General features: G+C 44.8%; 1 protein-coding gene across 2 annotated transcripts in view; it reads left to right on the forward strand.

Moving 5' to 3' along the window:
• The window catches only part of WWC1 (WW and C2 domain containing 1), a 151,601-nt gene that overhangs the window by 84,098 nt on the left and 53,345 nt on the right, over window positions 1-14,158 (forward strand). Inside the window, exons 1-3 of one of the 2 annotated variants that reach the window (XM_058545589.1) lie at window positions 6,598-8,168; window positions 9,207-9,283; window positions 10,660-10,739. In XM_058545589.1, coding sequence (XP_058401572.1) covers window positions 10,681-10,739 — 59 coding nt within the window. In that variant the 5' untranslated portion in view covers window positions 6,598-8,168; window positions 9,207-9,283; window positions 10,660-10,680. Of the gene's footprint in view, window positions 1-6,597; window positions 8,169-9,206; window positions 9,284-10,659; window positions 10,740-14,158 lie in introns of those variants that run through there. The other variant, XM_058545580.1, reaches the window with a different exon arrangement.

Raw genomic sequence — 14,158 nt, forward strand, 5'->3', positions numbered from 1 at the left:
GGTCTACATATCCTATTTCAGTTAATCCTCATAACAATTCTGTGGGCAAGTACAATTAATATCCCCCTTTAACAGATATCAAAACTGAGGCTGATGGAGATTGATAACATGCCCAGGCTCTTACAACTGGTGAGAGGCAGCAATAAGTTACAAAATCATCTGTCTTTCCTCCAACATTTTCAGTGTGGCCAGGGGGCCAGCATTAGGCCATGGAGTCAGGGTGTCCATGGCTTGGTAGTGTCACTGGACACTCCTCCTGTGTGAAGTCCTTACTTTGAGAAGATTGGCCTGCCAGGAAGGTGGGGACAAATCTTGCCAGGTTGCTCACTGCCCCAGCCCTGCCCTTTTCCTTGGCAACTCAAGAAAACGCCCAGAATCTCAGATTATAGGAAAGAGCTGTATTACACTCATTAGCTATTTCTGGGTCAAATAACGTCCTAAAGACTGTCATGAGGGTTTTAGTACTTAATCTATCTTAGTCAGCTCAGGCTGCCATAACAAAATACCATAGACTACGTGGCTTAAACAACAGAAATGTATTTTCCCACACTTCTGGAGACTGGAATTCCAAGATGAGGGTGCCAGCATGGTCTGGTTCTGGTGAGAGCCCTCTTCCTGACTGGCAGACAGCCACCTTCTCACCATGTCATCATGTGGCAGAGAGAGACAGAGACAGCAAGCTGTCTGGTATCTCGTCTTATAAGGGCACTAATCCCATCATGAAGGCCCCACCCTCATGACTTCATCTAAACTGATTACCTCCCAAAGGCCCCACCTCCAAAGACCATCACATTGGGGGTTAGGGTTCAACATATGAATTTTAGGGCGACACAATTCAGTCTATACCATTCTCCTTACCACAGCCCTGGAAGGGGAGATATTATTGTCCCTAGTGAAACAGATTCGAAGAGGTGGAGTGATTTTTTTCTCTCTAAATTCTCACAGTCTGAAAAAGTGACACAAGTATATTAAAAAAACCTTCCTATTTGAGGGGGCAGAATGTTTACATGGACCCAAAGTATCAGCCCACAATTCACTTACTAATTTCAAAGGGTAAAAATGTATTTTCATACAGGAGAGAACTGCAGCCACTACCTTACACAGGTGTTAAATTTGCGTCACCAGTAATGAGACAGACTGACATCGAGTGCCTTCTAGTGTGATACAATGAGAACACGATGGAGGATTCTTGACAAAAATGTTTACTTTAAATCGAATCATGTGAAAATAACCAGACAAATCCTTAATGTGGCATATCCTACAAGATAATTGGCCTGGACCTTTCAGTAAAAAAAAAGTGTTGTAAAAAGCCAAAAAGAGGGGAAACTGTTCAGGACTAAAAAGAAACCTAAAGAGGCATAAACCCCATGAAATGTTTGCACCTTGATTAGACCCTGGATGGAGAGGAAAGCAGCCATGAAAGACATTCTCAGGCAACTCGAGAATTTTCTTAGGTGTGAGGATGTTGTGGCTGTGTAGGAGAATGTCCTTGTTCTTAATATATGCTTTTGGCATCATGCCTGCAACTTAATTCCAGAAAACGTCCAGGGTGAGAAAAGTGAAAAAACTATGGTGTCAGTCCAAGCGAGCAGATCAGTAGACGTCAAAGACACATTGACAGGCGTTGAATACAGTATAGGTTTTCGTCTTTTGCCCCATTTCCAATAACCCTTCATTGAGGGCTTACTATATGAACCAGGCATCCTATTGAGAGGAATAGATAGAACACATGTGGGGAAATGTTAGAAATGCGTGAATCTAGGTGAAGGATGTATCAGTATTCATTATACAATGCTTCCAGATTTTCTGTGGGAATAAAGTTTCCAAAATAAAAAGGCAGGGTGGGGAAAAGAGTCAGGCGCACGGAGAAGCACTGTGGTGGGAGAGGCGGTCACTGAACTCTGAAGTCAGCAGGCCTCGGTTCAAGTCTCCATTCCAGCATTTCTTACTGTGTCCTCTTGGGGACCGTACTTCAATTCTTTAAGTCTAAGTTTCCTTATACTTAAATATGGAAATGTTAATACTACCTTCATCTCACAGGTCCATGTCAAGGTTTCTCAACCTCGGCACTACTCACACTTTGGGCTGGGTAATTTTTTGTTGTGGGGCTGCCCTGTATACTGTGGGGTGTTTAGCAGCGTCCCTGGTCTCTACTCACTAGATGCCAGTAGTAGCCCCCTCTTGAGGTATAACAACCAAAAACATCTCCAGACATTGCCAAATGTGCCCTGGTGGTGGGGGAGGAGGGCAAAATTGCCCCTAGTCGAAAACCACTAGGTAAAACACTTAGCACAATTCCCTTAGAACACATTAATGTTCTTCTTGGCAGGAAACACATTACACACTCTTTTGAGAGTGAGGACTCTGGAGGCTGACCGCCCGGGTCCAAATATGCATCTTGCTAGCTGTGTACCTTTGCAAAAGTTATGCCACTTCTCTCTGCCTCTAATTCTTTATCTAAAAAAGTGACATGAGTATCACCTTCATTGGGGTGGTATGGGGCTTAAATTCGTTAACAAATGTAAAGTACTTGGACTAGTACTTATCACCTTCTTAAGCTCTCAATAAATAATAATGATTATTTGATGTTATTAATTCATTGGCATTGTAAATGATGAAGATTTTGAATAGATCCCTGGAACTGATAAGAATAAATACATGATCAGTGGGAGGAAGTAGATGATGTAGTCCTGACATATGGCTCCTGGATGCTCCCAAGAGCTCCACCAGGCTCCACCATTTTGAATGTTAAAGAACTTCTATCTGAAGGGGTTGGGTCATCTCAGGCAACTCTCTGAGATCCAGGCCAGCTAGGAATTGGGGGAGCCCCCAGCCCAAGCATCCCAGTTAAAGAGGCATGACCCAAGCCGCCTCATGACTTTCTCTGGGTTTTACAAGCCAGGTTGGCGTGCTGAGTCAGGCTCTTCAGCATGTCAATAGACTGGTGAGGTCGCATGCCTCACCTCTAACTCAGACGGCCTTGCCGGGGCTTGTGAGTTTTGCCACCTGGCCTTGGCTGCTGTGGGGCCTGGCCAGAGGTAGGGCCCTGCCCTGGGGACGGAGACTTTGTTGTCACCTCTGATGCAATCTCTAGCTCTGTGGGAAGGAGAAGAGAACTCATTTTAACGTGTACCTATTATATTCCTGCAGGACAATGTGCTGGGCACTCTCCATACGGTACTTAAAGGAAACTTCCTCCCTACTCACACACACACAATCCTGCAAGATATCGTTGTTCCCATTTTATGGATGAGGAGACTGAGGCCCAGAGAGGGAAAGTGGCTTCCCCAAGGTCACACTGGTGAAAAGTGCCAGCGCTAGCCTTTATACCCAAGACTATCTGACCTCAAAACCAATTATCTTAATTTAATCTAAGTCACCCAAATTCTACAGTTCTGAGGCTATACGTGGGCCCTCCCATCCTCTGAAAGATGAGAACTGAGGAGAGCTGGGATCTTTGGGACCTCACCATGCTCCTTCCTCTCTCTAGGCTTTGGTTTTCCATTTGAAAAATAAATTGGGAACCTTGCAGTTAAAAATGCTAGTTGAACCACCCACCCACTTTCACTCACTCCTGAAACTAAGAAAATATGAGATAAGAGATTTTTTAGGCGTATGTGCACCAGGATAGGAAGAATTGGAGGAAAAAGAGGAGCAATAAAATTTGGAAGCTGGAAAGCAGATGGACAGGTGGCAACCCATCTGATAGACTTGGGAAAAACCAACACTCTAGTCTACCTAAAGAATTGCAAAAGCCTTGGGAATTGCAGGCAGCGGCCATCTCTGGGAGTGGGAACAAAGTGAGGAGGGTGTCAGAGAGGATTGGATGAAAGTTGTTTCTGAGACAGACCACCAGATCTCATCCCCACATTCTACAGCCAGGCAACTGACCATCCTCAATCTGGCAAAAGACTGGAGGTTTATTTTTTGGAGACAGTAAAGCAGAGTCTCTGGACTACAGAATACAAGGCAAGTTCAAAGCCGGGGTGCACCATACTGAAATCACAGTGGTTAGGTGAACGTGGACATACGGCATTTTGAGACCCTGGCCACCATGTACCACTTGGTTCTCAGAATGGTGTCAGGCTATTGCCCTCCAGGCTGGACAGTAGGAGAATCTGGATCTGACCAGAGAAGAGAGATGTAAAGAGAAAAGGTGTCAAGACACTGACAATGAGAATTCCTAGAGGAAACAGTCCAGCCAAATCATGTACCACGTAACCCACGGTCAATTATTAACCCACGGTCAACAAGGTCCACTCCAGTCAGCCTTTTGGGCCCCCAACCTTAAATGTGAGCAGACAGCTGAGATCCCAGAATCTGAGGAAAGCTGCTAACGTGAAAAATAGAGTTTAAAACAAACACATGTGGTGGGGAGCCCTTGGAGGGAATGTGGAGTGGAGTACGTGTGGAGAAGAAAACACCGAGAGAAGCTATGCAACCATGAAACAAGAACAGAATGCTACATTTTATAAAAAGAAACCTTCAGGGAACTCAAAGAGCCTTTGGAAATTAAAATATGATAGTAGAAATGAAGTAGTTTTACCTTCTAGGAGACTAGAAGGTAAAACTGAGGAAATCTTCTAAAAAGCAGAGCAAAAATACAATGAGATGAAAAATAGGAGCAAAAAATAGAGTACCAGGCCAGGAAATCTGAGTAATAAAAGTTCCAGATAGAGCAGAGGAAGCAGAGGTGAAGAAGCATCAATTAGATAATTCAGAAAAATTTCCCAGAACTGATGGAGGAGAGTTTTTAGATTGAAAGGGCTCAGTGAGCGCCCAACACAATGGATAAAACTCAATGCACATCAAGACGTATCGGTGTGCAACTTCAAACACTGGGAACGATTCGAGATCCTAAAAGCTTTCAGAGAGAGAAACCAGGTCACGCAAAAATTATCAGAACTCAGGATAGCTCCAGGCTTCTCAACAGTAACCCTAGAAACCTAAAAGACAGTGGAGCAATGCCATCAAAATTTTAAGGAAAATCGTTTCCAACCTAGAATGCTATATCTGGTTGAACTACCTTTAATCAAGTATAGGGTAGAAAAAGATACTTTTGGACATGTGAGCTTTCAAAACATTTATTTCCTTCATGGTTCCTTTCTCAGAAAGCTACTGGAAGTGATATACTACCAAAATGAGAGAGTCAGCCACAGAGGGGAAGACATGGTATTTATGGAGGAAAAAAGAGGCAAAGAGAGAATGTCAGGGTGCCAGCTGTGCAGAGAGCAACAAGCTCACACCGAAGCCGGCACACGCCTGGGCAGGACTGAGCCAAGAAGAGGGAACCGCAGAACGTGTAGTGGCCTGGACCCCACGAGAGGAGATTTAGATAACGGGCAGAGTGTGAGGTTGATTCAGTGATAAGTTTGTAGAAAGTAAGCAAGCATAAAAATGACAATTATTAACTCTAGGAAAAACAAAACAAAACAAATGGGCTGGAAAGGAAAAGTAAGAAAAGCCGGCTGCCCGCCTCTGCCCCAAATAGTGTTTACATAATGCAAATGCTGAAGATTGCTGTCACCAAAATGATGCTATCTGTCAGGAGGATGGGGAGCTGGGAGGGGTGCACGTGTGTGGTGTAGGGGCTGAAGAAGGGAAGAAAGCGAAGTGAATAGATAATACCTAGAACTGAAAGAATCAGAAAGCAGCAATACATGTGTATTGTTGGAGACGTAGAGGTGAATACCCAAGAAATTAGGTTAACACATTGATGTGGTTCCCTTTTGGGGAATGAGATATGGGATACGGGCCTGTGGAATGCTGTTTTTTTTTTAAACATCTTTTTTTGTGTGTGTGAAATTTTTGTTGTACATTATTGTCAGTCACCATATAAATGCTATAAATGCATCCCTTCACCCCTTGTGCCTGCCCCCCAACCCCCTTGCCCCTGGTAACCACCAAACAGTTCTCTCTGTCTGTGTGTCGGTTTATCTTACACATATGAGTGAAATTATGCAGTGTTTGTCTTTTGGAATGCTCTTTTTTTATGGCAAACCTTGTACTATGTTGGATTGTTAAACTGTGTTCATATATAACTTGAATAAAGGCTAAAAATGAAAAACTATATGAAGGTATGAACTCAAAGGAAGTCTCTAAGGTCCTGTTCGAACATAAAATTCTTTTGGTGGAGCAGTAGTAAGAAGATGTGGACACAAAGGCAAGGCTGATGACCTGTCTTTTGATTGGGGTGCTGATTACTTGAATGTGGTTCTTTTGTGAAAATTCGTCAAGCTGCACACATATGATTTGTATACTTTTCCGTGTGTGTGTGTGTGTGTGTGTGTGTGTTTTTGGTGAGGGAAATTAGCCCTGAGCTAACATCTGTTGCCAATCCTCCTCTTTTTGTTGAGGAGGATTGGCCTTGGGCTAACATCTGTGCCCATCTTCCTCTACTTTATATGGGACGCCGCCACAGCATAGCTTGACAAGAGGTGCGTAGGTCCACACCCGGGATTCGAACCTGCAAACCCTGGGCCGCTGAGGAGGAGCATGCAAACTTGACTGCTACACCTCCAGGCCGGCCCCTGTATTTATTTTTAATAGTGAGAGTTTTTTTTTTTTTTTTGCTGGGAAAGAGTCGCCCTGAGCTAACATCTGTTGCCAATCTTCCTCTCTCCCCACTCCCTGCCTTTTTTTTTTTTTCCTCCCCAAAGCCCCAGTACATAGCTGTATATTCTAGTTGTAGGTCCTGCTACTTCTTCTATGTGAGCCGCTGCGACAGCTTGGCTACTGACAGATGAGTGGTGTGGTTCCACGCCCGGGAACTGAACCCGGGCTACTGAAGCAGAGCACACCAAACTTTAACCACTAGGCCATCAGGGCTGGCTTTCCATATGTATTTTTCACTTTGACAAAAAGTTTACTTAAAAAATAACAGGCTACATCCTATTTCAGCAGCTTTGGGTACAAACGATGCATTTCACAGTAGTACTCCAGAGGATAGTAATAATCAAGGCCCTGGTGGCCCAGTTGGCAGGAGTCTGTTCTTTTACGGTTCCCTTCTCTCTGGGATTTCTGAGCATGCCCATGGAACACCTCTGCATTTCACAAGTCAGCCCTGGCATTGCTGGTCCCCACAGCCACCCTCTCCCCGTTAGCGTCAAGTCTTGCAACTTTTTACCAGCTCCTCTAGGCTGCTGCCACTCGCACCTTTACATGTCCCCGAAGTGTGGACCCAAGTCCAGTGGCATGGCCTGATGAGCAGGGTGGTTGGTGGGATGGGGCGCTCACAGAAAGAGCACTCCGCTTTTTATGCATATCCCCATCTTATTTCCATACTCAAGACCTTCTTGTCTTTTCACCATGTTTTTACTGTTGATCAGTGGGTAACAAATAGTATTAACTACCTTAAAATTTTGTTGAAAAGTGCCTATCTGGAGAATATGCTTAAGTCAGTGCCTCCAGCTATGTATCCAATCAGGTCCCTCCCCGAAATCCCCAAGTCCCGCAAAGACCAGAGGAATTAGAATGCAGGAAACGAAAGCTTCAACTTGGAAATGAAAGATCCCTGTGTCTGGAGCCCTTGTTCCATGTTCACGAGGGCTGTAAGGCTCTCCCAACCCACGTGTTCCTGGCACTCATCTCTTCTGGGAAAGCCCAGCCATCGCCACCATTCTCATCATCATCAACTCAGCAGACACGCAATACTGCCCATGGTGCAAAACTTCTTCTCTGTTGTTATACGGAGCAGTTTTATTTCTCTTTTCCCAAACTTCCCAGTGTTACGTTTTAACTTTCCTTATGCATAATCAAAAGACTTATTGAAGTATTTTAACCAAATCTAAAGAGCAGTATCCCCTTCACGACTGTCCCTTCTACCTCCAGACACTGAAAATTGCTAGCAGTTTCCAAGTAAGCTTCTCTATCCTCAGGAAAAAAAAACAAAACAAAAATCCAGTCCCAGCAGGTGGTCTTGCTACACACAAATAGGCAGAGAGTTCCGGTGATGGTATGTGGGAAGTGGAGATGATGAAATTCCTCTACAGTGGGATTAAGGACTCACAGGAGAAACACTTCTCTGGCCTCCCTGCAAAGAATGATTGTCCTTTCCCTGAACAGTGGGGTTGTGTTTACCTGGAGGACACCAGGAATCTTGTAGCAGGCACCATTCCTTCTTCACATCACCGGTTAGAAAGCCCAGAGCTAGGATCGTGGTGACTCTGGTAAGAAAGCAGGACCTCACGGTGTGCAGTGAGCCCTCACCTCACGCCTGTCACCACTTTGCTTTCTCACTTTTATTTTCCCTGTCTCATTTTCCTTGCTTTAAATGTGTTTACTCTGTTGTGTTCATTTTTGTAAACCTTAAAATCCTTTTTTAAGACATAAATACTGTTTTTAAGATGCAGTAAGGTTACAACTACGTGATAGAATTGTAGATAAACATTGGAAGGCGAGTTGGAAAAAGATGATTGTATTGGGGCAATAGGCTTATGGGTAATTTATTTTCCTTTTCAAATATACATTAATATTGTAAAGTACAATAAAGAATATTTTTAGTAATTTTTTTCTGATTACAAAAATATATGTTTATATTAGACAATGTGGAAAAGACAGAAAAAGACAAAGATGAGAATTAATATTAGAGTCACACGTCGCTTAACGATAGGAATACGTTCTGAGAAATGTGTCCTTAGGCGATTCCGTTATCGTGTGAACCTCATAGAGTGTACTTACACAAACCTAGATGGTATAGTCGCCTACACACCGAGGCTATGTGGTACTAATCTTATGGGACCACCGTTGTATATGTGGGTTCGTGGTTGACTGAAACATCATTATGTGGCGCATGACTGTATTCATCATCCAAATCTCTAGATATCAGTGTTATCTGTTTGGTATATTTCTTTCCAGTCTTTTTTTAGATGCCTATGTGTGTATATGTATTTTTTAGCTGTGTATATTTTCCAAATTTATTCTTTCTTTATAGTTTTTTTGTTAACTATTGTTTTCACGTAACAATAAGTTTTGGACATTTTCCCTTGTCATTCAATGTTCTGCGTCACCATTTTAAATTGTTTAAGTTGTGTAGTCCTCATTTTATGAATGTCCCATATTTATTTAACAAATCCCCCTTTGTTGGACATTTAGGTTGTTCAGTGTTAGTCATTCCTTTCCAGGTTTATCTAAATGGCCAAATAAGCCAACTTTGCCAAACTGTGTTTCTTCTACAGAATTTTTTTTTTTTTTCTTTTTCATTGCAGTGATCTCTGGTTCGTCATCCAGCTCTAAGTATGACCCTGAGATCCTGAAAGCTGAGATTGCCACTGCAAAATCCCGGGTAGGAGCTCTCTGCTTGTACTATTGATGGGGATCACTGAGGGCAGCCTTAGGCCACTAGCCCACCCACAAGACCAGAGTAGATGTTTCAACCATGTGGCAGCCAGTGCTGACTAATAAGATCCTAAATAACAACAGTAGTAGTAGTCATCGTCATGGTAATAGCAAGAGTAACAACAGCTACCATTTCACAGACAATCACTATATACTAGGCATAGTGCTAAATGCTTCATGAGTATTATCTCATGTCCTTGCAACTACCCCATGAAATAGCTCCTGTCAATATCTGCATTTTAGGCATGAGCAAACAGAGGCTTAGGGGAGCTAAGTAACTTGCCCAAGATTGCAAGAGACTCAAGGTTTACTCCCAAGTTCTTAATGCAGTGTGCTGCCTTCCTAGTTACTGCTTATTCTACATTATCTTATTTAATTACTTCCTGATTACCTTAGGGGATAGATACTATTGTTCCCGTTTTACTGATGTGGAAACTGAGACACAGCAGTTAAGTGACTTGCTCAAGGTGAAGTCAGTATTTTGAACACTGGTTTAGTTAAACTTCAAGTAGGTTCTACAAACTCCGATACCTGCTAGAAAATATAAAAGGGGAAAGTGGGCTGGAGGTGAGGCAATAGAGAATAGTAGGGACTGTGTAACCTAGAGAGGCATGTTCTGTCTAAAGCAGTAGTTGGATTTCAGGCCTACCCTATTGTGGCCATGCTGGAATGTGGGCTTAGTGTTAGCAAATCTTCAAGTATTTTTAGAAAAAAACTGTATGTCTAGGCTCATTATGTGAAATATCTCAATATTTAATTATTAGCAACTAATTTTTTAAAAGTTAATAACACTGCAAGCCAAACAAAGCATTCGTGCAGGTTGGATCTGGCTCCCAGGCCGTGACTTGCCTCTAAAGTTAGTATATTGCCTCTTGCCTCCATGCACAGCACTCCCATACCCATTACCTGCTTTAAGTAATGCATAGCCCTGAGAATTGCCATTTTTCTCATCTGTCAGAACAGGAAAAGGAGGCTCAGAGAGATGGGATGGCTTGAGAGAGGTCAGCCATCTAGGCAGTGGGAAGGCCAAGCTCTATCCTATGTCAGCCAGCTCCTGTCCGCTTCCTGTTTCCCTAGAGTGAGGGCTGGCTAGGAATGACCTGCAAGACAACCAGGCTGGGATGCCAACTAAATGGGCAGCTACAGAGACCAAGGCAACATCAGTGAGGGGAGGAGGTTGGTACCAGTGTGGCTCAAGGCATGTTGACCTGAGTCATTATGCAGGGGCAGTGGGGGGCTCTGGGTTCCCCTTTGGGGAGAAGGCAGCCTGTGGCTGAATATCTGCCTCTGACTTAGCCCCACGTGTGGTCTTCTGCCCTCCAGGTTAACAAGCTGAAGAGAGAGATGGTTCACCTCCAGCAGGAGCTCCAGTTCAAAGAGCGTGGCTTTCAGACCCTGAAGAAGTAAGTCCACCCCGCTGTGCAGAGGCTGGGGAGAGTTCCCCTCCTGCCCTCTCTGTCTCTCTTTCAGGCCCTTTCCTCCCTTCTCGACATGTGGCGCTGTAATCATTCTATTCCAGTTCTCTTCCACTGGCATTTACTGAAGATACCGTCACCCAAGGTTGAGATTTAGAAAGAGAAAAGGGGAATCATTTCAGACCACGGAGTTCTCATCGTCCTCTGAACTCCTGAAGCCATTCAAGTCTGTTCCATTCAGTGAGTTTACCAGCTCGTCATAGAAACAAGCATTGTTGAGCGTTTCTGTCCACTCATCTCATCCCTTCCAGTAGATCCAGTAGGATCTCATACACACACAAATAGCATAAACTCTTTTTTTCCACAGTCCCTAAAAGTGAGCAATGACTTCAGTTAGCGTGCTTCCCTGAAGGAACAAGGATCTCCTCCACAACAGATAAATTACTAGAAGAGTATGTACCATGCCATGCACACTGTGCTTTATGCCTGATGTAAGGAGTTCCAGGATAACTTTGACCAAATGTAATTTTCACTTTTGGAAGCTGCCTTGCCGCCAAGGAAGATACAGCTCTATTGTTTCTTTAGAGCAGATGTGTTCATTGTCATTATCGTGTTTATACAAGCTAAGATTTGTTGAGCAGTTACTCTGCCAGGAAGTACTTTCAGTGTTTCTGCATGGGTGACTCATTTGATCCTCATTGCAACTCTATAAGGAATATTCTTTTGGCTAACTCCATTTCATAGATGAGGAAACTGAGTCACATAGTGAGTGCCAATAGGTGTTATTGTTATTATTAACAACACATGTAACCAAGACTTATGCATTGAGTTACATTCTGTATATCTGATGGGCTCACGGTACATCATTATAAAAGTGCCTGGTAGCCCTCTTGGAAGCCCCAGGGAGGACACCTAGTAGATTTCTCTGTTCTAAGGGACATCTCACTTAGATTCCCAAGGGGACCACATCTGTACAGACAGCGGCTTCTGTAGTCACTTGCTTTTCTCTCTCCCTGGCTGTACCTTTTCCTCATCCCCTGAGCCTCAAGTCCACTCCTACCACTCTGTGGCCACAGCCCTGAGCCTTTGGATGTCTGTCTCCAAGCCCTATTAATCAAGGGAACTATGACCACGAGATGAGAGGGGCCGTTGGTTCTTATTCACATCTTCCCACCTCCCAAGCCCGCACTGCCTGGGCTGAGCAACCATGAATCCCACCCAACACAAGATATAAGAAAGTATTGCTTTGTATTGTAGATTGTGTATAATACATTTTTTTGTATTATAAATTATGATTATATATATATTATCTATATTTGTATATACACATATGCCAATCTTGTCTCTCAAACCAGATTCTAATCTCGTTAAGACAAGGTTCTGTGCTTTATGCTTCTTGGTAATCTTCAGTGGTGCCAAGGACAGTTGAGGGCAGTAATGTCAGCTTAGAAAATTCCTGTTTTTGACCTGTAAAGCAAATAGGCTCATCGGTCCTTCACTTTGCAGTGGAGCAGCTTCGAGCACATAATTTAAGGGCTACTCACTCCCACGTCATCTTACCGCAGGTGCCCTCCCCGCCTTCCGCTTCCTGCAGTCCTCAGGAGCTTCTGGTTAGAACACTTCCCATTATTCACTGAGCCACCACAAACCTGTTTTACCACTTTGTCACCCTGTAGCAGCATTGAAAAATCTTGTCATTTGGTAAGCTGATGCTGAAACCCCCAAGACAAGCCTTCTTTTATCCCCCTCCCTCCGCCCGCCCACCTGGTCTTTGATATCAGGCCCAGATAAGACTCCATCGCAGCCCTGACTGCCCACACTCCTTACCAGAAGCCGGCTCCGTGCTCAGTGTGGAGGAAGGCATCTGCTTTAATGCGCCCTGGCAGAGAGGGTTAGGAATGGAGCCGTAAGAGGCAGATGGCGTGGGTTCAATTCCCAGTTGCCTGGGACCTTGGAAAAGAGACAACCCTCTTGAGCTTGTTTCTTTATCTGAAAAATAAGTTATTGTAAAGATTGAGTTGGAAAATCCACATCAGGTGCATGGCAGTGCCTGGTACATGGGGAGAGCCCAGGGAGTGTGAGGTGGGTGGTGACCTCTAGCTAGTTGCATGCTTGGACTTGGGAAGGAACTCAGAGGAACTGTACGCCCACCTGGGCTAGAGGCTGTGCTGGGTGAGCACTGTGCATCATCACCTCATTTCATTGCCTTTGCCCCCTTAAGAGGAATTTTTTGTTCTGCCCCACTTTACAGATGAGGGCACAGATGAGGTTGAAAATGTACCCAAGGCCCCCCAGCTAGGAAACATCAGAGCTGGGATTGGAACCCAGGATGGCTGGATTTTAAAGCTCGTGTCCTAATACCTCCCTTCCTGACCTCATCCCAGATAACCCTCTCCCCATACCCAGAAAACATAAGGCCCCTGTGCATCCCCCTTGGGATCCTTTTCAGAGGCTAGTGGAGGATGATCCAGTCACTTCTACTTCTTAGCCTCCTCTTTTTGCAGAACAGGGGGGAAGGCGAAACTCATCCATTTGTTTGGTTTGTGGTCAGAAACCCCAGTTTTAAAAAGAAAAAAGTTGATGAGGATTGAAGGATACCTCTTAGAGGAGGCTGAAAAGAAAAATCAAGACGAAAGCTTGGGCATTGGGCCTGTCAGCTGCCTTGAACCCTTGTAAATGTGAAAGAGTTGAGACTTGGCATATCATCCTCACGGGAGGAGGGCCGTGCGGCATCTTTCTGCATGTCCCCAGAGCTGCCCTGCCCAGGTGAGAGTTGTCTGGACAAGACCAAGAGGAGTTGGCTGCTGTCAGCCTTTGCCCTGCTTCCCTGTGGCTCCAGCCACGGGGGGTGTGAATCTCTGGAGTGCTGGGAGAAAGGACAGCTGCGTGATTTGGGAATCCTAAAGCACATGCAGCCCCCCCACACCCTCTCCTCCCCACAACCACACAACTTTTCTTTCCCTTAAAAAAAAGGGATTCATTCACTGAGTATGTAATGGTCACCGCCTGTTCCCCCCCACCCCCCAATCCCAAGATTGTTCCCTCTCGGAGCTACTCTCTGGAGCCAAATTCCAGAGGCTGGGTTGCTAAGGCCCCTGAGAGGAATCAGGTAGAGGTTGTCTGAGCAGCCCGAGGCCCAGCAGACAAACCGCTTCTGTCTCATTCTGCTGAGGATTCAAAGCCATCCTCACCCTGTTGGCAGAGGACAGCTGGACACATCCCCTCCCCAGAGCCCCCAGCCCCTGGACATGTTCCAGCAAAGAGCATCTCCCCTGCACCCCCCGTTTGGGGTAGGGCCACCTCCAGTTTTGGACACTCGCTCTGGGGGATCCTTCTTCCCACGGAGCATCTTGGGCAGGCCCCTGCTGGGGAAAGCTCCCTTTAGACTAATTTTCAAGCTAAATCTG

The sequence above is a fragment of the Diceros bicornis genome, chromosome 1 (genome assembly GCF_020826845.1).
Source record: "Diceros bicornis minor isolate mBicDic1 chromosome 1, mDicBic1.mat.cur, whole genome shotgun sequence".
NCBI classification, from domain to species: Eukaryota; Metazoa; Chordata; class Mammalia; order Perissodactyla; family Rhinocerotidae; genus Diceros; species Diceros bicornis.